This window comes from Panthera uncia, chromosome B4, assembly GCF_023721935.1.
Source record: "Panthera uncia isolate 11264 chromosome B4, Puncia_PCG_1.0, whole genome shotgun sequence".
Lineage (NCBI taxonomy): Eukaryota > Metazoa > Chordata > Mammalia > Carnivora > Felidae > Panthera > Panthera uncia.
The window spans coordinates 62,860,712-62,886,696 of NC_064809.1; the positions used below are offsets into that span (position 1 = coordinate 62,860,712).

General features: G+C 37.1%; 1 protein-coding gene across 2 annotated transcripts in view; it reads left to right on the forward strand.

Annotated features, from left to right (window-relative positions):
• The window catches only part of BICD1 (BICD cargo adaptor 1), a 67,478-nt gene that overhangs the window by 24,370 nt on the left and 17,123 nt on the right, over window positions 1-25,985 (forward strand). For both annotated transcript variants that reach the window (XM_049625257.1, XM_049625258.1), the window contains exons 4-5: window positions 2,946-3,097; window positions 5,686-5,893. In XM_049625257.1, coding sequence (XP_049481214.1) covers window positions 2,946-3,097; window positions 5,686-5,893 — 360 coding nt within the window. The remainder of the gene's footprint in view (window positions 1-2,945; window positions 3,098-5,685; window positions 5,894-25,985) is intronic.

Genomic DNA, 25,985 nt, shown 5'->3' on the forward strand with positions numbered 1-25,985 from the left:
AGTAGGAGTTCAACACATGCCTGTTAACTATTTGCAGAGTAGGACATGTCATTGAGAGGTATAAACAGTATCATAGGAATTCAGTGCAATACAGGAATACAAAGCATTCCTGGATGAATTTTTATTTTCTCAGTGGTTTGTGGTACCATTTGCATTACATTAGCATCACAAACCTTATGGTCTCAGTAAATAAAATGAAAACACATTTCTAGCCATGCATTTAGTTTACATTTTAATGATGTTGGCCCTAACGCTATGATGCTTATGTGCCATAAATAACTTCAGATGTCTGCAGATGACATCCATTATGTTTAGACATTGTGGAATGTTCACTATTAAGACTAAGGTAAGAATTCTGTCATAAAGGGAAAAGGGGGAATCTTCTTGTTTTAAAAATAGACATTCTGCATTCTCTATTAATTTTTTCATAGACTTCGGGTTTTTCTGTATGCACAGTGTCTTCTGAAATATGCAAATGTTTATGAAATAGCATCTGTGTACTAAACTGTGCTAGATGCTAAACATTCAAAGAAGACTGATACATGGTCCCTGCCCTTCAGAATAGGACTCACAAACTGGTAAGAATGTTGGGAAAGAAACAGATCATTACAGTTTGATATTATACATGCGGTAATAGAAGTTACGGAAACATTGCCGAGGAAGCAACTGATGTTTCCTAAAGGAGTTAGGAAAAAAAAAGACTTCATGGAAGCAGTTTTACTTGAGTTTGTTCTTAAAGGATGAGGAGTTGTTTTCCAGTAGAGGAAGAAACACTTCCAAGCAGAAAGAATAGTAGGTAGAAAGTCAAAGAATAGAATGATATATTCAGGGAATGGTTGTGAAGATGTCTGTGGCTGGAAGCAAGATTTTTTATTTACAAAGTTAAGTTAGGGAGCATGGAGAATGTAGCAAATGCAGACATCAGCAAATCTACTCATGGGCTGAAGATACTTAGAGTTTCTAACTTCTGAAAAAGCTTTGTGCAGTCTGGACCAACAAGTCTACAAACAGAACTGAGTCTTTGGGGGCATTTCTCACAAATAATAAATGAGTTTGTGCTTCTATTTCAGATCTTGCTCTTCTGTTATTCCCTTCTCTCCTCCCTTTGGGTAACTGACCATTTGGCCTCATATGCTTACCAATTTGTTACACCTACATTTTCACAACTTAAGCTTAACGGTTCTATATGAATATATGTATAAATTAAAAAAAAAATTAAACTGTCATTTTTCTCCCCAGATCAATTTCTGCATTCTGGATAATTTTCTGAATCGATAGTATTTCTGAAGATTCCATTGAGTTATAGCTACAGAATACGCTAAAATATTTTATCAGTAAATTCTCATTTTAATCTGAATTTAAATTCAATTAAAACCTATAAGAAACTACTTTGGAATCAAGACATTAACAAGTTACTCTATCCTAACATTGTTTTAATTATAAAAAGAATCCAGGTATCTCAATAGAAGTTGGCACTTTGCATAAGAAAGTTCAAGCTGTCCATTTTAAGCACAAAAGGAAATGTTAAAAACCAGGAACATCCCATTAGCAATGGATTTTTTTTCATTAGTAGTGGATTTTTTCATTAGTATTGAGTATTTTTACACACTCTGAAAAGCTGCGGTTAACAGTTTGTTTAAAATGGTATGTTTTCGGGGTGCCTGGGTGTCTCACTCGGTTAAGCGTCCGACTTCGGCTCGGGTCATGATCTCGCGGTTTGTGAGTTCAAGCCCCGCATCGGGCTCTGTGCTGACAGCTCAGAGCCTGGAGCCTGCTTCAGATTCTGTGTCTTCCTCTATCTGCCTCTCCCTTGCTCATGCTCTGTCGCTTTCTGCTTCAAAAATAAATAAAACATTAAAAAAAATTTTTTTAATGGTATGTTTTCTGTTTGGCCTCAATATATATATACACCATGTGCTGTGCATCAAACAGGCAGTCCCTGAATACACATTGATTTCATGCATTGATTCAGTTAACATTTTTCTTTCTTCTTATGGTGTGTCAAGCTAGTTTTCAGTTTGAAACGCTATTAATTCCAAAAGATTCAGAAATGCCCAAATTCTAAGTTCAAAGGGATATTTTAATTCATTCAAACATTTTGGAATTTCTCCTTTTTATGGAAATTGTGAGGAATTAAATTAGACTATAATTTATTGTTTTGAAGTTGTATGCAAAGGCAGGAAGTAATCGGTTCCTTGTGAATTCTTTTCCTTAAACATGTAATATGGATTTATAGTTTATTGTGTACTCATACTATAAATTGCAATGGCCTGTGTCTTATTCTATGTTTTAGGCCCCTAGAGCACAGGGGCAAGAATATTTGCATTCTGTTATATTTCTTTTTCTTTTTTACTTTTTTTTAACATTTATTTATTTTTGAAAGAGCACAAGTGGGGGAGGAACAGAGAGAGAGGGAGACACAGAATCTGAAGCAGGCTCCAGGCTCCAAGTTGTCAGCACAGAGCCCAACATGGGGCTCGAACTCACGATCCGTGAGATCATGACCTGAGCTGAAGCCGGACATTTTACTGACAGAGCCACCCAGGCGCCCCGCATTCTGTTGTATTTCATTTGGAAGCTGTGCTTCTTTACTGCCTTCTCCTTGATAAAATCCTTCTTGTATAAAGTTTAATTTTAGCTCCCTTTCTGTCTGAAAAATTGCAGACTCAGGAATCTGCATTAAAATATTTTCTGAACTACGATCATTTCCTTAGCTTCTGATACTCTGGTTCACAGCTGGCTTCCAGGGCGATTTAACCATGTTATGGATTTTAAAGAAAAACTGCCTTATGTCCGTCCAAGTACATATATATGTTTATATAAAATTAACCAAACCAATTTCACTTTCCATTTATGAAAGAAAGTCCTAGACCCAGCATGAAAAAATCTGTATGATAGGTTTTCCTGATACAAAAATCCTAAGCGTTGTGATTTTTCTGCTTCAGACAGCTGAGGTGGCTCTAGCTAATCTCAAGAACAAATATGAAAATGAGAAAGCAATGGTGACTGAAACTATGACGAAGCTTAGAAATGAACTGAAGGCTTTGAAAGAAGATGCAGCAACTTTCTCATCCCTGAGAGCAATGTTTGCAACAAGGTAACAGTTTTTTCTTCCAAGATGAGGTGGGGTGCTTGGGAGAAAGACTTTAAAATTCACATTCACATGCACACCTCTTGGTGTGCCATCTAAGAGGGTGAGGGGTGAAGAAAATACTTGAGATTCCACTCTGACCTGTCTAAGGCAAAATGTTGTGTGCTGTTTTCCAGAGCCCTCTACTGGACACACTGGATCAAGCAATTCGTTTACATAGAAGTATTTTTAAATTAATAGATATTTTTTCCTAGAGCTTATGTGCCAAAAAGAATTAGGACCCCCCCCCCAAAAGCCTCCGATAATGGGGAGGAAATGTTTTTCTTAAAATTGCTAAATATTGTATTATCACCACTGAAATTTATTTCTGTGACATAAAAGTGCTTATCATTAGTAAGTATTGCATGAGAAAGACATGGTCATGATGAATATAAGTACTCATTATATCAGCTAATTATTTGGACTTTAATACACTATGAATTAAATTATAATTTTTTTTTTGTGAGAGAGAGCATGAATGGGGAAGTGGGGCAGGGAGAGAGAGAGAGACAGAGAGAGAGAGAGAGAATGAGACAATCTTAAGCAGGCACCACACTGTCAACACAGAGCTCAACGTGGGTCTTCATCTCATGAACTGTGAGATCATGACTTGAGCTGAAATCAAGAGTCAGACGCTCAACCAACTGACCCATCCAGGCGCTCCTAAATTATAATTTCTAAAATGTAATTGTATTTATCACCAAGTTTTTCACATTGCCATGCTAATTAACTAGATAAATATTAGTGACTACCTCTCCCCACCAGTTTCATTATGAAGTGCTTTGTGTTTAAAACTTGAAGTGATTAAGCATGTATGGATTCAAAGGTTTCAAAATCTTGAGATTTTCAATAGTGTCGCCATCCCCTTTTTACTGTCACAATTCAGTGCCAAAACAAAAGCAGTCATGTATCTTATATAATACACACGTGGTACAAAATTCATAAAGCATAACTATGGGTTTATTTGCAGATTTAGTAGATAACTTATATGTAGCTGATATAAGTATAAAAAACAAAACAAAACAAATCCTGGGTTTTATAGGAGCCCTGGAATCTGTCTGGCTTTTTTGCATATGAGGAGAGAAAAGTTTCAAGCTCATACTTTGTGATTGACTCTCTTGGTGATGGCTGTTAGAGGGCTGAGTGCTTGGTGAACCACAGAGATGCAGAAGACCTGAATGAACTGACCTCTGGGTCTGATCCTGGGAGAGTCTGAGGAATAGAGTGGATATATTTATACACCTCTGGCCACCGTGGGGGGCAGCATAGAGAACGGGGATGGTACACAGTGCTCCCCTCTTTGATGAAAGAAATCAGTCAGCATTACATGTAGAATTAAAATATATATATTTCCTCTTTTAAACAGAAATCAAAATATTTTTAATGGGACATTTATAGTCTTAATCTGGCTTAAATAACCAGAAATTTGTTTTTTTGTTTTGTTTTGTTTTGTTTTGTTTTAGGTATAGTAACTGCCTTGCTCCATAGTATTTTTAAAAATATTATCTGACCAGTTAAATCCAGGATGTTAAACCCACCTCGTATTTTACTAAGACGCAATATTTCTTTTGGTATCCCTACTATGCTTCTTGACATTTAAGTTTAACAAAAATGGGACCCACCTGCATCTCAAGTTCTTTCACCTAGAGTCTGTTTTTTCTTTAAAATGCTGCAAGGCTTATCTTAATTTCAAAGTTTGCACGGCACATTTTGGATATCTCCATCAAGTCATTAACTCTCAGCTGGTGCATGAAGAGTATTTGTTGTTATTATGTTAGTGGGTAAGTAAACTCAGAAAAAAAAAACTGAAAATTGTGTGATCAAGCCTCCCTTCCAAATGTTTGTGTGCTTAGATTTTACTTTTGTTGGGGAAAAAAGATCACTGAGCTTATCTTTTGGCTACAGCACAAGTATCAAAGCTGAAGAAAGATGTTCCTGACAGCCTGCTATATCTGTATCAAACCCTATGCAAATCTTGATTTTCTTTGACATCTATTGCTTTATCTTCTGGTTAAGAAATCTTTGAAAATATTCAGGTTTCTAATTCAGGCAAATCTGCCATATTGAAAACAGTGCAGCTGCAATGGGGACTCAAAGTAAAACCTATAAATACAGATAAAGGAGGAAATGTTTTCTTTATAAACACTGTTATTCCTTTGCATGCTACAAGCCTAGTCTATGACAAACCTGTCACATTCCTCTGAAGAAGATCATGTTACACAGTAGAAGAAACTATTGTAACACATCTAAGATGCTGTGAACATTACCTGAAATGTTACAGTTCACTCTTCTGCCACCATGGAGCAGCCTCCATAATAACTCTGTCACTGGGGTTTAAGATGTCATCCATTAAGAGTGTCCCCGTATGCACTCCATGGTATAGAAGAACCATCAGTTCTTGAACCTTCTCCAGTTTTCCACTGTAATAGGTTACCTCCATTGTGCTCAGGGAAGACCAGTGTTCTAAATCTAAATTCCAGTGAAATTCTCAACTCAAGTTCCACATTTAGTGTCCCCAAGATTTTCTCCTGACCACTTTTTTGTTTGGGTTCTAGATGCGATGAGTATGTCACACAGTTGGATGAGATGCAGAGACAGTTAGCAGCCGCAGAGGATGAGAAGAAGACTCTAAACACTTTGTTACGAATGGCTATCCAGCAAAAACTCGCCCTGACCCAGCGGCTGGAGGACTTAGAGTTTGACCATGAGCAGTCCCGACGCAGCAAAGGCAAACTTGGAAAGAGCAAGATCGGCAGCCCTAAAGTAAGTGGGGAGGCATCAGTCACCGTGCCCACCATAGACACTTACCTCCTGCATAGTCAGGGCCCACAGACACCCAACATTCGGGTCAGCAGTGGCACTCAGAGGAAAAGGTATGCATGCAGCGATCTTCATAGTATGGTGCAGAGGCCAGATTTTTAGTTAACTGCAAAAGTTAATGTGCTCTTCTTGTGGAGGATGGAGGAAGGGAAGGAAGAGAAAAACTGGGAGTGGGTGTATAAATGGGCCTTGCTTGGCTTTTCCAAATCAAATCCTTTTGATAATCGTGTTTATTTGTTCCTTTCTGTCCCCCATGCCCCACGTCTTGATTAACCGTAATATAATTTTTGAGTATCTGTCAACATTTTTGCTGTTCTTTGTATGCATAAATTTGCCTCTCCCTTACCTCCAACCTAAAAATTGATAGACAAAAGGTGGATATTAAGAATGAAGCTGCGTTTTACGTGACATTTAAAAGTCATTGTACCTCCGGTAATGGTGCTAGTTACCAGCTTCTCTTTAATGGGGCAAGGATATGAATATGTTCTTTTAGGGAAGCTTGTCCACATTACCAAATCTGACAACTGACTCAAAGGAGATGTCTATATTTAGGTAAACGGAATTGATTGTGTGTAGTCTTTTTCTTAAAAGCAGGTTGTTGTGCCTTTTCATTTCATATGTGAATGTTGCTCAAAGAAATCATTTGCAAGGTTATTAGTGGCTTGATTTGGTGACCTTTTTACAGAGTCCTGGATGTTGAATTACTTACCCTGTATTTTCAGTTAATGGTAAAATTTGTATTTTAGGAATTTTCAGTAAAGTATCAAATTATATAAATATTTTCTATTTGCGGTTCAAACTGACTAACAATAATAAATTTCTTTTCCAGTATCCAGTACAGTTTCCAAATAGGGTTGTATCCTGGTATGGAAACTAAGCAATAAGCAAAAATCTTGACTTACATGTTTAAAAAAAATTAAATGCCAATGTAAATAATGTTGTCACTGGTGAGGCTTTGAAAGGTAATTAAAGTAAAACTTTTTTGTTTCCTATATGTATTTTCTTGGATCTCCTGCAAGACAATTTTCACCTTCCCTTTGTGATCAGAGCCGTCCCAGGACTTCAGGGGCTACCTACCTACAGAATTTATTAAGAGTTCCCCCTGATCCCACCTCCACAGAATCATTTCTTCTGAAGGGCCCCCCTTCCATGAATGAATTCATCCAAGGGCACCGGCTCAGCAAGGAAAAAAGGTTAACCGTGGCTCCACCAGGTAAACATTTTTTCCTTGGGTGCATGTGATGCAGATGATTAGCTGAGTAGACCACTCCCCCTTCCTCCCAACCACTCATGTCCACCCATCCACGGAGTCCAACTTGGACCACAGGTAAATTCCTGCAGCTAACATAAAAATGCCTTTACGCCTAGCGTCCTGTTTCCTCCTTGACTCGGCCAGACGAGCATTCCTTAGGAGTCTCCAAGGACTTCCTTTTAACAGCCAATGATGGAAAATGAGAGTTGGAAGGAATGGGATAGGTCAAGGGAACCTAGCAACAGGCGTAATGCAGGGCACACCCCCCGGGTCCTATCTGCAGCGTGGTAGCTCATAGCGATTCCATCTTGATCAAATTTTGTCATTTTGTTCTGATATTTTTTAAGGTAGTTTCAGTCAAGGGAGCTATCTTTATAAAAAGCCTTTGGGGCTAATCTCCTTTTGTAGTGACTCAGAATGTCTCTTCAATCACTATAGAGAAAATAGAAGTAAAATCCGCCAAGATTTTGCTCCTCTGGAACATTAAATCTTAATGTAATATTCTTGTAGTTTGCAAGCCCTTATTGATTTATGCTTACCAATATGCTCACATTTTATTTTTAGCTTCACTGTTTTGCATTTTTCTTTTTCTTTATAAAAAATTTTTCCTATGAAGAGCTTCCTATGTGACTTCTGGCAAATAGAGTTCAGCCCTCTGAGAAATCCCTGCATGCTAATTATAGGTCAAAGGTGTCATACAGGAAGTCCGTGAAACAAAATAAGCCCAAAGGCAGCATAATGGTTGGTTGTCACAGGGAATGAAAAATTAAAACTAATTCAAGTTAGTTGTCAACACGAGCATCTATTATTTCTGGCCTCCCTTGAAAGATTCTGAATATCTGACAGCCCGAGGTCAGCGTCCATGCGTGTCAATAACCTGTCAGAGCCTCGTACTGGCTGCTGCTTTTATGCACTTTTCCACAGCCCCCTTACTCCCGAGTACTGATACCCAGCCTGCTGCACCCATTTTTGTTATCTTCTGGACCCTACTATAGCCTTTGAGTTTGCCACAGAATTTTTTTTTTTTTTTTATTCACTTTAGTTGTCTCACCTACCTCATTTACTTGATGTTTACCTTAATTCCTTTTTGGAAACTCTGCCTTTGGATCTGTAATAATATCCTCATCTGATTCATGAATCAGCCTACTGATTGGGATGAAAAGGTGTGGTGTGGAAATTTATAGCACATAATCAACATTCTAAGAATGTTTGAGCAAATGGGTGATGATAACAAGTTGGGAGAGCATAACAGCCAAAATGTATGCCAAAAAACAAAACAAAACAAAACAAAAACAACAAACAAAAACCTACAACTCTGCCAGGCATTCTTACTTTCATAGCTCATTTCCTAATATTTCAGACCCCTTTGGAAGGTACCTTGAAGTATCTGTAAATCACCAAAACGGTTGTGATTCATCAGGACATCTAACTTGAATAAAACACTTCAAGTTGTTTTAGTGTTCCAAGTGGATTTAGTAGCACTATCTATTAGAACTTAGGAAAGAAATCCTATGATTAATTAAGAACCCTATTGTATTTGAATTAAAAAGTGACCTATCAGTATTTTATTAAAAATTAATAAATATTAACAATAACTGTTTTCATTTTGTGTATGATCATTTGATCCTTATTTACATTAATGTGTGTTTACATCATTGTCATTACATTGTTGAAACCATTAACATTACATTGTAAACTTTTCTATGCCACTACCTCGGCTATTTTTATTTTTAAAGGTTGTATCATAAATTTTATTTCAGATTTTATTCCTTTAATCTCTACTTCTCCTGTTAACTGCTGGGGTGTTTTTTCTTTCTTTGTTATTTTCTGCAGTGCTGCTAGAAATACCCTCATGCATTCAACTTCTCATCGGTTTCGTTTTTTTCTCAAGTGAGATCACTGGGTTACAATGATGAACATCTTTATGTTTTTTGCTCCGTTTTGATGTTGCTGTCAAAGGGGATAGATAGTGTACTAAGAGTCTCACAAAATATTTTTCCCTTTTCCACACATTCTGAATGTTTCTAGTTCTTTTTGCACACTGTACCCATCTTGCAACTCTAAGGCTAGTGAGCCTACATGAATGAGAGTAGCATTGTTTTCTCAAACGCTTGAGTTTCAAATAACCAGAAAATGCCATTGGTCTTAGAAATTATTATTTTATACAAGATTAGAGATGTAAATAATGTGGCATTCAGAATCATCACTAGGCCAGAAAATCATTTTAATCACAACTTACTATATATTGATAAACCTTACATTTTTAACCATTTATTTGAAGTTAAAATAATGGAAGAGGGGAGGGAGTAAAGCTGTTATCATAGCCTAAGGAATTTTCAGTTTTATACCACGGGCCCAACCAGATTAGTTCTTAATCAATTTTTAGAGCAACCCAGCAACATTTTTTAAAAAGTTTTGGTTAAATCAATTACTATAAAAAGTGACTAATTACCTATACCAAATTGTAGCTTCAAAAAATATATTAGGGTTATTGACACTGTATATTATTTTTCCTAGGCTGAACTGCATTGGGTAAGACATATTAAGTATTATTTATAATGGTTTTACTATATAAAATATGTTCAATAAGCTGAGAAAGGGAAAATATACCATATATATCCAGTCCAGTGTTCTCTGTAAGAAGTATTTTAAACCCATGGGAAATAATAGATTTTATTAGTCTTTTTTATTTGTGAGTTTACTATAAGTTACTGATAATTATAAAATTTACTAGCTAGTAACAATATATGTTCATCATTTTAAAAGGACAATTCCCTGTTAACTTATTAGAATGTTTTTTGATAAGTTTTCTGAAATGTGTTTTTAATAGGTTGTTGTAGGTGATTATTATTATTCTAATAAGTGGGTTTTCTATTGAGGACCATTGAAGTAATTAAATTAAATCATTTCAGTAGACATACAAAGAGTTTAATTTGTTTTGAAGCCTTTTGTTGAGGAATTATGACAGATATAAATCTCATTTAAAAATTTAAAACACAAAACATAAAATATTATTTACCATATATAAGGTATATTTTCAAATAGATTTTATTTCTTTGAGATGGTCAGGAGAAAACCATCTTCTTCAAACTACAATTTCTCAGTTTCTGGAGAATCAACTCTAGGATGGGGTGCTGATTTTCAAAATTAATAGATTGTTTTGTACTAATTAATTTTCAACATTAATATAACCTTTTGGAGGAAATTTTGGCCTTTGCTTCTGATTTCGGCTGTTTGTGCTGCCTCATCCCCTGAAATTCCAGAGTTTCTGTCCTTAGCTTGTTGACTTTCTTGTTGATGACTTTGTCCTTATCATGGCATACAAAATGTAGTGTCCTCACACATATGGCTACCATCCTTGATGAATTTGAATCCAGAGGGACTCTGTTGTCATCAACGAGTTTACAATCAGGCAGCAGGTGGCACATCTTTGTAAAATCATTAGTTGTTTTATATTATTTATAATATAAATGGTTGTATATTATTTATATAATAATAATAATAACAATAATAACATCTTACTATTTCATCAATACTTAACAATCAGTCTACCAGAATATGTGAAAGAAATCCGTGTAACGTATAGGTAAGAGTTGCTATTTCTGCAGTGAAGACTTGACTGCATGATTTGCGCAGGTAAATTAGGTTCCTGAAACCCAGTTGCAATGTGTGTATCTGTGTCTGTGTGGAGGCTTCCCCATACCAACCAGCAACTCTCAGACACCATCAGGGTGTGCTACGATTCAACTGAATTCTGACACTGTGTATCCAGAAATAACACTGCATTCCACGGTCCCACAAAACTGCTGCTCCCTGCTTCCAGACACCAGTTGAAAGGCCAGATTATTACTTGTGCTGCTAACTAACCGGCTATAGATTAGGGGTTCCAATGACTCCCACTTTGGCTTCAGATACCAATCATAAATTAAGTTGTTACCTATATTTCTGACCAACTGGCTATGAATCAGAGTTCCCATGACCCCCTCCTCAGGTTCATTAATTTGCTAGAGCAGCTCACAGAACTCAGAGAAATATGTTACTTACTAGATTACCAATTTATTGTAAAAGGATCTAAATCAGGAACAGCCAGATAGAAGAGAGGCATAGAGCAAGGTATGGCAAAGGAACTGGGAGTTCCACGTTTTCTCCCAGAGCACACCGCTGTCCCCAAATCTCCTCGGGCATTCACCAGTTCAGTCCTTTTGGGGTTTTTTGGAGGCATCATTACACAGGCACAGTTGATTAAATCATTGGCCATTGGTGATTGATTCAGCTTCCAGCCCCCTCCCCTCCCCTGAGGTTGGGCCTGGTAGGACTGAAAGTTCCAAACCTCCAATCACATGGCAAGTTCTCTTGATTCTCCTGGTAACCAGCCTCCATCCTTAGGCAGAGTCCAAAAGTCACTTTATTAACATAACTGGGGACACCATTGTCGCTCCCAACACTTAGGAAATTCCAAGGGTGTTTTTGTTTTTTGTTTTTTGTTTTTTTTGAGAGCTGTGAACCTGGAACTATGGACAAAGACCAAATAAATCTTTCTTATAAATTACAATATTGCAACAGGATAAACAAGAAATTTCAAACTTATAAAAGCAAGTTGGAACTCTCTTCTTGAAGTAACAGCCTAAGCAGTTTGCTCTTCGTGCTGCATTTTCTGTTTAGGAGCTTTCTCTTTTGGATGTTTTGCTTTCCCGTATCATTTCACTTCCCTCTGTCCCTCCACACTTCTCTCTTTCTCTCCCTCTCTCTGACACCATTACTGAACTCGTGTGAGAGAATGGTATTCTTGTGAAATGTGAACATTTTGTATGATGTTTTAGATTTTACCGATGTTTAAAGCAGCTCACAGAAATGTGTTAACCTTAGATACGCAATCACCCTTTCAGATGTATAGTCAACAATAGACACGAACATGTTCATTAGTGAAAACTTCACTGCATTCAAACATTTATTTGTCTGTCTTTTATATTGCAGTTTATGCTCTTAAGCATGTACCAAAACCATATTTCTTAACTCATTTGCTCGCTCACTCATTCATCAGAATGTAACAAAATGTATTGAGCTACCATTAGGTGTCAGGCGCTTTTCTTGGCTCTTGACATAATATGTTACGTAAGTGAAACACCATCCCTGTGCTTCAAGAAACGCATAGTCTGTAGGGGAGGTAGGTAGGCAAATAAGTAACGGTGTTAATAGGTTTTCCCAGAATAAACAGAGGGCTTTGGGTGTTTAGCAACATTCCCCCAAAAGAAATGCAAGCACTGGTCGTGAAAGGTGGCTGGATGTTGATGGGCAGATGACAGGGATGCAGGTGTGGGTAATGAGCAGAGCCTCCTAGGAAAGGAGGTCGACCAATACAAAGGCCATAAGGTTGGGAACTAGAAGTTGCAGCAGGACTGAGGAGTGATGGGAAATGACACTGGAAAGACAAGCAAGGACTTGAAAACAGATGGCCAGGTTAGTGAGAGTGGACTTTATTCCATTGGCAGAGATGACTGTTTTAAGAATAAGAACAGGTTTTCATTATATACGATTGCCCTGGTAAAAGGTGGAGAGTGGATTGGATGTGCCAACACCTAAGGTAAAGAAGCAGATACAGTGTCTGAAATTTGCAGATGAGAGGTGGTAGAGACTGGAAGTCAAAACTGGAGCAGTGTGAATGTTGACATGTGTCTGAAAGTAGAGAAGTCCAACCATACCCGACAGCTGGTATGTCCTGTGTACCCACAGCCTACTTTAACAGCCTGTCTCCTTCATCCTCCCACATTTTGTAGGTAGAAGGAGCTCAATGAATGCTATTTGAACTGACTTCCTGAACTAACAAACAGCCTCAGTGGTGGTTTTTTTTTGTTTGTTTCCTAAAGCTTATTTTTTCCCTTAGAGGCTTCTCCATTTTTGTGAGTTCCCTTTCCCCATATCAGTATGCTTCCCGCCCCCAACAGGATTTAATTCTTGAAATAGCCAGAGTGAACAGCATTCTGTTGAAACTTGTAACCTTGGGGCGCCTGGGTGGCTCAGTCGGTTGAGCGTCCAACTTCAGCTCAGGTCATTGTTATGCCCAGAATTCGTGATCCCCAAAGACCACTAGGGAGCCGAGTCCGATGTAAAAGCAAAAGAGCCTTTGTTCGAGCTAGCTCGAGCTCAATCCCCTACCTGCACCCACACAGCGGTGAGATACCAGGGAGACAGAGCGAGTTTCAAAAGGACAAAGGTTTTATTGGGGCCTAGGGGCAGTTGGTGAGGTAATGGCTGTGGCCTCAGCCGATTGGCTGGGGAAGGGTCCGAGTTAGGCAGGTGAGGGGGGGGTTACTCAAGGGGAGGAGGTGTGGTCAAGGTGAAGGACACAGAACAAGATGGAGTTGGCCGGCGTAGGCCCGCCCTTTCAGTCATGATCTCCCAGTTCATGAGTTTGAGCCCCGAGTAGGGCTCTGTGCTGACAGCTGGGAGCCTGCAGCCTGCTTCGGAATCTGTGTCCCTCTCTCTCTCTGCCCCTCCTCTGCTCACACTCTGTTTCTCTCTTTCTTTCTCAAAAATAAATAAACATTTAAAAAATTTAAAAAAAAAGAAACTTGTAATCTTTTGGGCTTGTATTTTCTCTTAACATAGCTTCTATAGAGTTCTTCTTTACAGATGAAAGCTTGGGTGTTTTCTGATGCTGGTCCATGTTGCCCTTACTTTGAATCTGACAAAACAGAAGTTAAATCAAAAATATCAATCCAGGGGCGCCTGGGTGGCTCAGTCGGTTAAGTGTCTGACTCTTGATCTCGGTTCAGGTCATGATGTCACAGTTGGTGAGTCTGAGCCCCATATCAGGCTCTGTACTGACAGTGCAAAGCCTGCTTGGGATTCTCTTCTCTGCATCTCTCTCTGCCCTTCCCCCACTCGCTCTCTCTCTCAAAAATAAATATTTAACAAAAAATATCAATTCAGAAAGTTACCAACCACATGTCGAAAAATACATGTTTCTGTCTTGCCCCAATGTAATATGCAATTAGAAATTGGTTCAGATTTCCAAATTTCAGTGTATCATGTATGTTGCAGGAGTATTTTTATTTTTCTGGGTTAGTCATGATTCATTTTACAGTGGAAATGTCTGACACCCTCACATTTCTTTTCAGTATTTCTTTCAAGGAGCAATTCCATTTTTATAGGAAATCTTTTACTATAGAATGAATGATCTTGAGTTGGAATATGCAATGTTAAGAATGCCATCTGAGGGAAGAAAAAAAAAGAATGTCATCTGAGAGATGTGTCTCTTCATTAAATTCCAGTTGAAAATTGAAAAATACCCGATTGAAAACTGAACAATTTAGCTTATTTTTCCCAATAGCTCTATATTTGGTTTGGTTAGAGAAATACCTGTGTATTCTCTAATTTAGCTGAATGTTTTGATTTTTGTCTAGATAACGAGTTTCGTATAAAAATATCTTAGAATTTTCAGCTTTTTCCCCTTTCTTATTTTCTCTTACAAAGTGTTTAACCTATATGTATCCTATACACCAGTTTTACCATTGGGTACATAAATGTGCACAACTTATGAAGACTTTTCTGATCCCTTGTATCCACTAGATAGAATTGCCTTCCTCTTCCTCTCTGCCTCACTACAGGTGGCATGGACACAGTGTCTTAAATCAGATTCCTCTATGAATCTATAAGATTTTGGGCAGGAACCCTGTTCCTTGATCTTTTACTCTTCAAGATCTTGCACTGTTCGTGGCACATAGTTGGCCCTCAGTTTGGTGGATAATTGATAATCAGTCCAAATTTTCTACGGTATCTCAAAATATTTGGCTTTATTGTGGTTTATCATCTATACATGTAGTTCTTCTGATGTGTAGATTAGAAATAGTGTATTTCAGATGTGATTTAATGTAGGTAATAGAATAAAATCTGCATAACAGTTGTATTTGGGAACTTTTCAAGTGGGGTCTTCACTTCTCTTGTTTTAATTCAGACAATGTGATATATATATCTATATATAGATATATAGATATATATATGTAAAATCTTGAAGTTCCTGTATTTGGTTGTTTTTATATATGGGTACTTAAAAATCAAGGCAATTATAAGAAAATATCCACTTTAGAGGCAAAGTTTATGAATCCAAGTAGTACAGAGTAAAAGATTGCATATAAATATGTAGGCTTTCCTTATTTTTTACTCTTACACCTTTTTATATGTTTTTAAAATAGTTTTTAAGTATATTTTCAATAGATAATGATGGTCCAAAGTTCAAAATGTACGAAAGAATATAAAATAGAAGGTAGCTCTCTCCCAGCCTCCATCTCATGTCCTTCCAGAAACATTCTCTATATGTACAAGAGAATATCTATAAATACGTACATATATAATCATAAGCATATATTATATATGTATGTATTAACATTGGCACAACCACAAACATTGTTATGCATGCTATTTTTTTCACTTAATATATCTTGGCTTCCTTTATATCAATATTCATCTTTTTGTTTATTTTTAACCAGATGTTAATGAGGAGAAGGAAGATATACTTGAACCCTTTACAAAATCTTAAAAATGTTTTCATGTGTAGAATAGAAATATTTCTTGCTATTCAATAAAATGGGAGTCATCAGATGTTTCACCTCCTAGACCAGAGCTATTCAATAGTAAGATAGTGTGAACTAGATGTGTAATTTTAATCTAGTAGCCATATGAGAAAAAGTAAAAAGAAACACGTGAACTTAATTTTAGCAATATGTTTTATTTAACACAATGTGTCTATATTATTATCATTGCAACATGCAGTCAATAGAAGCAAATATTAGTGAGATATCTTATGTTCTGTTCTTCTTGGTCCTTGAAATTCAGCCTATATTTTGTACTTAGAATACATTGCAGTTTGAATTAGCCATATTTCAAGTGCTCAATAGCCAGATTTGGCTGGTAGTACTTTATTGAACAGTGTAGTTCTAGGCCTTCTTACTTACCAACAGTTTTAACTACATATAATTTCTGCACAGAAACTTCAGTTTTACTCACTAACATCTAATTTTAAAATAAGACTTAAGATGGTACATATTTAGGTTTTCTTTTAAAATGAAATGCGAGGGGACACCTGGATGCCTCAGTCAGTTGAGCATCTAACTCTTGATTTCAGCTGAAGTCATGATCCCAGCGTTGTGGGTTTGGAGCCCCGTGTTGGGCTCCATGCTAAGCATGGAGCCTGCTTGATAATTCACTCTGCCTCTTCTTCTGCCCCTTCCCCCATTCTCTAAATAAATTTAAAAATGAGATATTGGGCCAAATGTTTTTTGTTGCAGATTTATTCTGCTTTGTTTGTCCCTGATTGGTGGCAATGCTCTTTTAGATAGGTACATATTAAATGTTTGTATACTCTTCTTTATACTTCTCCTTTATTTGTTACTAGGCATCTTCATCAGTATTATAATTTAATTCCTATTGTTTAGGTATATCCTAAGAAACCATATGTCTTAAATATTCTTAAAATAATAACACAACTGAATTTTTCTAAAATTGGTATATTCAAGCTTGTAAAAAGTCCATTTTATTTAAGTAGGGAGTACATTGAAAATGTTTATAATGCATCCTGCTAGTTTTAAATGACAGAATTTAATGACACCATATATAGACTGAAAACACAAAAAAAACTCTTTCCAGGTGGGTCTCCTGTATTTTCCTTTTGTCCAGGATAACAGAGAAGATAAAGACAATACTAAATAAATAATTTCATGGTGCGTACTAAAGCCACTCAATAAATAATGCAGTATTTAATGGAACATCTGACGACCAGAGGATTTTAATTTATTTTTATTTTTGTTTTTGTTTCCTACTCCCTCCTCTGTGAGGTATACTATCCAGAGCTTAAATTTTCTTGAAAGATGCCATATTTAAAATCTGAGCATTGTAAGCAAAATTAGCAGTGATAAAAAATTTACTGAAGGGATCCACAGGAAAACAACATTGTGGCAGGAATGTACATATTAGATTAGACAATATTTTTTATTCCATGTTGACTATCTTAGTATAAGTATGTAGTTTTAAACCCATGGAAATTGAAATTTTCTTGTTAAATTCTTCAAGGAAAAAATGAAAATCTTCCCCAATATATCCATTAAGTGAAAGAAAATATAGTTTTTTGATATCCCTAATTATTGCATATTCAGGGCAAAAGTGGTCAGGGTCATACTTGTGTCCACTAGAGTCCAGCCATGTGGTGCTAAAGATGGAGGCCTCCAGGGGCGCCTGGGTGGCTCAGTCGGTTGAGCGTTCCACTTCAGCTTAGGTCATGAGCTCGCGATTTGTGAGTTCGAACCCCATGTCAGGCTCTGTGCAGATAACTCAGAACCTGGAGCCTGCTTTGGATTCTGTGTCTCCCTCTGTCTCTCTGCCCCTCCCCCATTCCATCTCTCTCTCTCTCTCTCTCTCTCTCTCTCTCAAAAATAAGTAAACATTAAAAAAAGAAAAAAAAAAAAGATAGAGGCCTCCATAAACTGGCTAAGTTCAGAAGGATAATGGAGGGGCATAGATGGGCTGGGACACACAAAAGACACAGGACATTCCAGGCAATAACTGCCTTCCTCTTCTGATTCTGCCCAAATGACACTTTCTAGCTCACTAAAAAATATCAATAGGCAGATAGAAAACATCAAGGAGACGTATACCTCTAGGATAAGTTTCTAGATTAGAGATCCTGCTTCCGACTCACTGAATTGACCAGCCTCTGCCACTAAAGGACCAACTAGTCCAAATGCTGAATTTAAAAATTGCTCACGTTCTCTATGATCTACCTGTGCATGCTCCCAACTCAAGTCAGGGAACAGCCTTTATTCTGCCAACCTGACATCAGTTACCTACAGCACCTAACCTTTAGTATCTTGGGTATCCTTTGTGGGTATCAGGTGCTACAACTGTCTAGCACTGGCATCACCTTGCCTTCATATCCCAAAGCTCCTTATGCAAAAGAAGAGTTTTAGTATTCTGTTCTGTTGGGCAGCTGGGACCTCCCCTTCATTGGATTCCAGGGGAGAATAGCCATCAGCCTCTTCTTTGCTATGCTTCCACTATTTAATCCTGTCTGTTGGCACTAGTCTATTGTATTCTACTGTTTGCCCTCACTGCAACTACTTAACAACCTCTGTTATTTTAAAACAAAACCCCTCTGATTATAAACATTTCCCGGGATGTTAAATCCAAACTTCAGCTTTCAAAGGGATGCTTTATATCTACAAAGAACTCTAAGGAAAACATAAGAAAAAGCCACATTGGGTCTCCAGTGAAGCCAATCTTGAGGTTAACAACAGTAGACTCTCCTTTACATTCATAATGATATATGGACAGAGCTTCTCCCAACTCTGGAGACTCTGGTTCTATGAGTACACATTATTCCCTTCATGATCGGGACTGGAGCTTGTGTACAACCATGTTTCTAAATAGACTTGCAAGTAAAAACATTAAAATATTTCAGTACAAGTAGTACACTTTCCAACAAGAAAAAGGAATATTCCCATTATCTTAATAAACAGAACAACCTTTTTTTGTTTGACAGTCTGAAGTGTCTATGTGTTATGAACTGACTGTACAAGGCAGAAAAGAGCAGTGTCCCACACTGAATTCTTGCAGTGTGCTAATGCTTTGATTTCCTTCCCAAAACTGATGGGACTCAATTTCTAAAAGCATACCTAGATTATTACACATGATATGGAGGCCACTGATTTAATTCAGATATGTTTCTTTGGTGCCCATCACCAAACTCTCTGGAGGCATTAATAAATAGCTGGGGAACGGATCTTTCCACGTGCTCACACTGGCTTCAGTGGCTCTCCTGAGCTCTGGGCAAGTTGGTCAGCGTCTGAAGGGGCAGCCTGAATTCTGCTGGGAGCATGGTGCAAATAATGGGTAGATGTAATGCTCATGGGAAGACTACACTTGCTTGAAATGAAGTAGTGAAAAGGTAGTTCCATAGCACTTGCACCCAGACTACTTACAGTGACCTAGTAATTAAACTTGTACAGCTCACCGACCAGAAAAGATTGACCGTGGGTGGTATCATTACATGACAATGGAGCATCCAGCCACCCTGGCTTTCCTTTTGTGCAACAGTATGTCCCTTCTTCTACACACCCCTCTCTTCCACCATCTATTGATGCTTCTTTGGTTTTCTTGGCAGTTTCCTCAGTGTATTGTGCTTGAAAGGTATGAGAGGAAAAAGGAAAAACACAAAACAGTTGACTTTATTCCTTTCTCTTGTTTACTCTAAAAAAAAGTAAAGTCATAAAGATGTCATATAACTCTTAACTTTATGGTCCTTTAATTGTCACCTCTCAGCCAAAAAGAAACAGTCATTAATATGCTCTCCACATCACAAATCCAAAGTTTTTAGGAACTGTACATGTAAAAGCCAAGTTCGTTTCCGTTTTGCTCATTACTGGACTCTGGAGATTTCCTTTTTCTTTTTTGGTGTATAGGTTATGTCACTTTCATGTGTCCAGACCATAAATCAGATCTCCTTCAGGGGGACTGCTCAGGTAATGGCATTAGTCAGTGAAGGTTCTCAAGAAATGGACTGATCAGATTGTTACTCTTAAAATAGTTAAAGGAAACAACTCTAATTTCAAATATTTGCATTGATTGATATGAAAATGTGTGTGTTTATTTTGCAGGATACTGGTTTAGAAACAGGACTGTCATTTTAGCTAAACCTACTTTTAGTGGATATGAAATTGTTGCTTTTTTTAGTTGAAGGGATAAACTTTCCTCACGTGAAGTACTTTTTTGCTGCTCTGATGCTGTTCATCTAGTCTGTTTTTTGCTCCAAACTGGGCCTTGCCTTCCAATTCTTCATCACACATAAGGGTATGTCTGACTCCAAATAGAATCAATCGATGATCAGCTTAGATGGTAAGATCTGAAATTACAAGTTTAGAGTAGGAGGGAGTACCATCCCTGGTACTCTGGTTAAATGGCACCCAAGACTGGCACAGATGTCACAGGGAGGATGCTGTTTAGCTTACCTTGCACACCGGTTTCTGGCAGCCCACAGTCACGGCTCCGCCTCCATTCATATGTCCTTAAAAAAAACAAGTGTAGATTAGTTGCTTACTCTGAGTAGGTATTTATGGAATAAGCCGTTATGTAATGACACAGAATCAGTTAAACATACATTTTTTTTCTCTTTTTATGCACTACTTGACATCAAAAGCAAAAAGAGGTAAGTTGGCTATAAACCTGTAGGTGAACCTCATTTTCTTTAATAGATTTATTCTTGAGTAGCTTTGCTTCAAACAAGTTTCCATAAGTCAAATACTTTTACATTAGGAAGCTTGTCATTGTAAATCCTTATTCTTTGATAAATGAATAAGCACCTTCTGTAAACCTGGATTTTAAAAATATTTAATATTTAAAGATACTGCTTTTCCTTTAACCGAGTTATACTTAGGATTTAATTTGCTTGTGAGGACATAGTGCATTTTGTAACACTTGGTTTAGTTTGGGGGTTTCTGAATTGTTTCCCCCCCAAAATATGGATTACATCAGTATTTCTTCTTTTCTAAGAAAAGTGAAAAAAAGCCAAGAAACAACTGACATTGGTGAACATCTATAATTTTCAGATCCATCGCTTTACAGAAGAGGATGCCCTGAACCTCTCAGAATATTTTCTAGTGTTGATTTTTTTATGATGAAAAAACATTAAATAAGAAAATCAAACACATTTCACTGAGTGGTGTCTCATATATTTTTCTTTTCGGGATATATTTTTAAAATTGATCTTTTTGGTGGGTTTTCGGTGGTAGTTTGTTTAACTTATTTCTCTCTTGTGTCTTTTTGGTGATGAATTAATTCTGACATTTCAAAGGTATAGCTGGTCTTCATCTGCTACGTGCTATTATTCACTTTGCTGAATGAGAACAGACCCATCATACCACCTTGAGTTAACTCTGCCAGCTAACATTGTCCTTGGGAAGGTCATTTCTGAACAAAAGGCTGTTTTCCAAAAGGTGTCTAATTGGTGTAAGAATCTGGTAGCAAAATGTACTTTTACCTCTTGGTGCCACTGTATTTCATCCCCCTCCCCTCCTTTATCTTCTGTCCTCCCCACCGTAGGAGTTGATTACACATGTGTTCATGGTTTCATTATACATTGTTCAGGAGCAGAAGGCTGACTATACTGCAGGGCATTTTTATATTTCTCTTTTGCAAGGTTTGAAATAAAAAACAGATTGTGAATATTGCTTTGTTTTATCAGCTAGTTATATGATATCCATGAGGACAGCAGATGGAAAGCTGGGTGAAAGTTTTTGTTTAATCTATGATGACTGAAAGGTCTAAAGATGCTCCCTCTTCTTCGCAAGTCATGCTCTGATTCTACATCATTGAAGACAATTTTAATGCTTGTCGCCAAAATGTGATAAACTATATGCAGTTGTCATTTGTATGAAGGTGGAGCCAGTTTAAAGATGTTATTGGGTCATATGTTTGCATTGTCTATATTGAATTTTTTCTATGTATTTCAACAATTCTGTCTTTACTGTTCTCTGGAAAATTTTAATGAATAATGATTGTTTCTATCAAGGGTATAAACATGTCATGGAATTTGCTGTGTTAAACACTGATGGAAAGATAAGGCTGAAGTGTCTGGTGACATGAATTAGCAGATTACACTCCTGAGTAGTCAGAAATAAGGCTATTGTCCTATCGGTGGATACTTTCAGAGAAACTAATGTATTAACAGGATATGTTGTATGTTTAGCAAACAGGGATGAGATAGCCAACTCTATGTGTTTGATTATAAAATGCTAAAAGTTGATTCACAGCTATCCATTTTTATTAGTGTCAATGTACCTTTAAGTTCATCATTAGACTTTTACAAATATTTCAACTTTTCTTAATTACTGTTTATATTTATGTCAATGTTTCTATTTCATGCTCTCCTTATTATTTTTCTTTATATAATGTTTCTACTTTAAATATTTCTTTTTTTTCCCTAAATATTCTGTATGTCTGTTTTTTTCAGTTTTTGTGTATAGGCATCCATAGGACTATTTAAGTGTTCAAGCCGTTACTATTAGGAGAATGTATTTTGATGCTTCTTTCCATGAACTTTTCTGTTAATTCACTAACACACTATTAATCATTTTGTAGATTTAGTGAGGAATAATTTAGTATTGATGTTATTTGGCACACTTTAAATAATGGCACTTAAAAATTATTTTCAAGATTTATACATCCAAGTTTTACAATTATCAAAGGACAATAATTAATCACCCAGTATCACTAAATTAGCTCTAAAACCTCTATCAGATAGTATTTCCTCCTTCTTACTTCTTTCATTAGAAAGATGATGACAGGAATGCCTAATTATAAACTCTCCCCTCTTCAAGTGGATCCATCAGACAATGCATTAATGAAGTACTAATAAAGAAACAAATCCAAGAATCCTTTAGGGAAGATGAAATCAGTATATTAACAAGGATTTTTTCACCACATGCATCCCCAAGCAAACTATTGTGGGGAAACGAAGAATTATAAGAATGATAAGACAGGGTTCTCTCTCTCTGAACCACGTAGAGTGACCAAGGAGATTAGACATACTTCAAGGACAGCAGTGGTCAAAGCTGTATACAAAAGGAGTTTAGGGGAAGCAAATGCTTCCCCCTGGGTGGTCAGGAATAAAAACAAAACTTGTTATTTCTGAATGGTCCAAAAGAAGAGCATTTCAGATGAATGTAATGATAGGGGCAAAAAAAAAAAAAAAACCCAAAAGAATCATTGTCAAGATGATTTCATCATATGGTCTATCTTGGCTTTTTAAATTTTACTGTTGTCAAAGGCATTTACTTAGTTACTTCAAGCTGAAAACCTCAAGGTCACCTTGACTTCTCCCCATGGTGTTCCTCATGTGTAATCAATGACAATTCCTGTCCATAGACCTGGGCTATATGCTTTCACAGACATTCTCTCACCTGGTCTGCAAAGTTGTATTTAATGTCCTCACTTAACAGAGAAACTGAGGCTCAGAACAGTTAAGTCACTTCTTCGGTGTCCCTCAGCTACTGTTTGGTGGAGTAGGATCTAACCACAAAGGTCTTTCTGATGGACTTTAAATCTCATGCTGAAATGGAGGAAAGTTGAGGAGCACAGGGGAGAGAGAATGGAGAATGAAGAGGAAGGCAAGGAGACCACAGAATTGCTGCAGAATATCATTGGCAGATGGAAGTAAATTATCATGATTTACCCATTATCCATCCCCAAGGATTGTTGCGTAAGGCCCTCACTTAAGACCTGGCTGTAGGCATAAGTATGACAGTAACTAATCATGAGGAGCATCTTTGTGCTGTTATCTGCAAATATCCAGAATTCCTGTGTTTGAGAGGCTTTTCTTTAATAATTATGCAATTTTTCTAGAAACTTGTATTCTAGAAAATACTCAGATATCATATTCTGTCATCGGTTTAGTTTTCGCCAATACCACTGATTTGACCACTTTGGCATTTAAAATGCTTTTTTGCTAAGAAGAAAGTCTGCAGAAATTCGAGTACAGATGTTCATTTAAATTCGAGTACATATGTTCATTTAGAATTTGTGCTTCTGGCCTTTTGTATATGTCTTTTTCCCTGAGTTTCCTTGAATTAAACCTTATTTATTTGTCCCAACTCTTAGACTGTTTAGAGTTTGGAAAAGTTTAAGTTCTCAGTTTACTTAGACTAGAGAAGTACTGGTGACAGAGTAAGAGAGAAGAATAGGGGTGCTAACTGCTTCCACTTTGGAGCAACTACAGAGGCTCCATATTAGTTTGCTAGGGCTACCATAACAAAAGACCATAGACTGAGGGGCTTACACAATATACATTTATTTATTCATCGTTCTGGAAGCTAGAAGGCCAAGATCAAGGTTGGGCAGGATTTGTTTCTCTGGAGGCCTCTCCCCCTGGCATGTAGATGGCCACCTTCTATTCACATGGCCTGTGTGAGCCCATCCCTGGTGTCTCTGTGTTCTCTGTCTCCCAATCCCTTCTCTTCATAAGGCCATCAATCAGATTGGATTAGAGCTGACCCTAACACAGCAGCATTTTCACTTAATGACCTCTTTAAAGATCCTGTTTCCAAATATACAGTAGTTACATTCTGAGGTAGTGGTAGGGCTTCCAACATATGAATTTGGGGTGACAAAATTTAGTCCATTACAGATCCATGTGGCATTCCACTGGGCTTCTGTTCTCACTGTGCTTCCCTCTGCAAGGGTGCAAAGAACATCACTTGAACCTTTCTGATCCTCAGCGTCCTGATATCTAAAATGAGGACCATGACAACCAAACTCAACTGAGTTTTGTGAGCCCAAAAAAGCTTTTGTTCACTATAAAAATCTTACGGAAGGTACCCATGCACAAACTCCTTAACCTCCCTAGGCCTCAGTTTCTTGTTTGCAAAATAAAAATAAATCCAATCTCTTTTAAGTTTTTTTAGGGATTAAAGAACTGTTGCATGCAAAATGCTTAGCCTAATGTCTGCAAATACACAGTACTTACTGAATGTTCCATGTTACCATTATTTCTCATCCTTTCCTCTTCCTTCTGCATTCCTTCTGCCTACTCTTCCTTTTCTGTCATGGCCCAAATCCCAATTAGTGACTAGTTTGGAAGCATATGGCCAGGTGTGTGGAAAGAAGAACGAGGGATATCCTTTCATCTCTCATAAGGGCACAAAAGGGGATGTCTCTATGTTTTGATCATTAACTAAGGAGCTATTTTAGGACAATCTATAACTATCTCTGTTGACCTTCTGTTTAATAACTTTCATCGTTAAACATTTTTTTTTCTACTGTTAATCATCTGTCCTCATTGAAAGGTCCTTAATGAATATTGACCATTTACTCCAAGTAGGTAAGATTTTTGTTCCAAAGTGATATCCATTTGAAAATAACAGTAATATCATTATTTATGACAGCAGTTGTTTAAGTGGGTAAATTTAATTACTGAGCCCATCTTTCTTTAACAGTCTTGGAAATAGTACATCAAGTAGACAAAGTGATTAACTGTCTCACCAAGAGGCATGTTTGCATTTGTATCATGATTTTCATTTTCCCTGCCATTTTTGAAGTATGTGAGTTGCCATTTGTAAATGAGAAGGGGAAAAAAAAGGAAAGCACACATACTATTCCTTCCCACTTTTCTTGTCAGAGGAAAGATGCTAAAAATATCATGGTCTTATGAAAGATGAGGAAAATGTGCTCAGGGAGAATATGGAAGTGAGAAGGTGAGTTCCTAGATGAGTCAGAGAAAGAAATGTGGAAATAGAATTTTTATATAATGGAAAAGAAAGATATTTCTCTGATCTGTAGACCAACAACCTTGAGGCTGATTCTAGGGAAATTTCTGGAAGCTGATGGGTTTCATATGCTCAGTATAGAATAGGGATCACTAACAGCCAGCATGAGTTCATCAAGAATGACTTATGCTAGACTTATTTTCATTCTCTATCTTGTAAGATCAGGAAGAGTGGTAATATAATATACCTGAATTTTGGCAAACAACTGACCAGGTATTTTATAATGTTTTTTAGGATAGAAAAATTCTGGATGATGTAATTGTTTAGGTCCGTAACTGGTTGAAAGACATCTTCAAAGGGCCCAAATTCATAGATTGGTATTCATGACATAAGGTCTCTACTTAGCCTGACCCCATTATTGGTTACTAATCTTGGATAAAGATGAAGATATCAAGGTCATGATTATCACATTTTCTAATTTGAGGGAGAAATAACAGGGAGAGGACGTTACTATACTAGATGACAGAATAGGATCTAA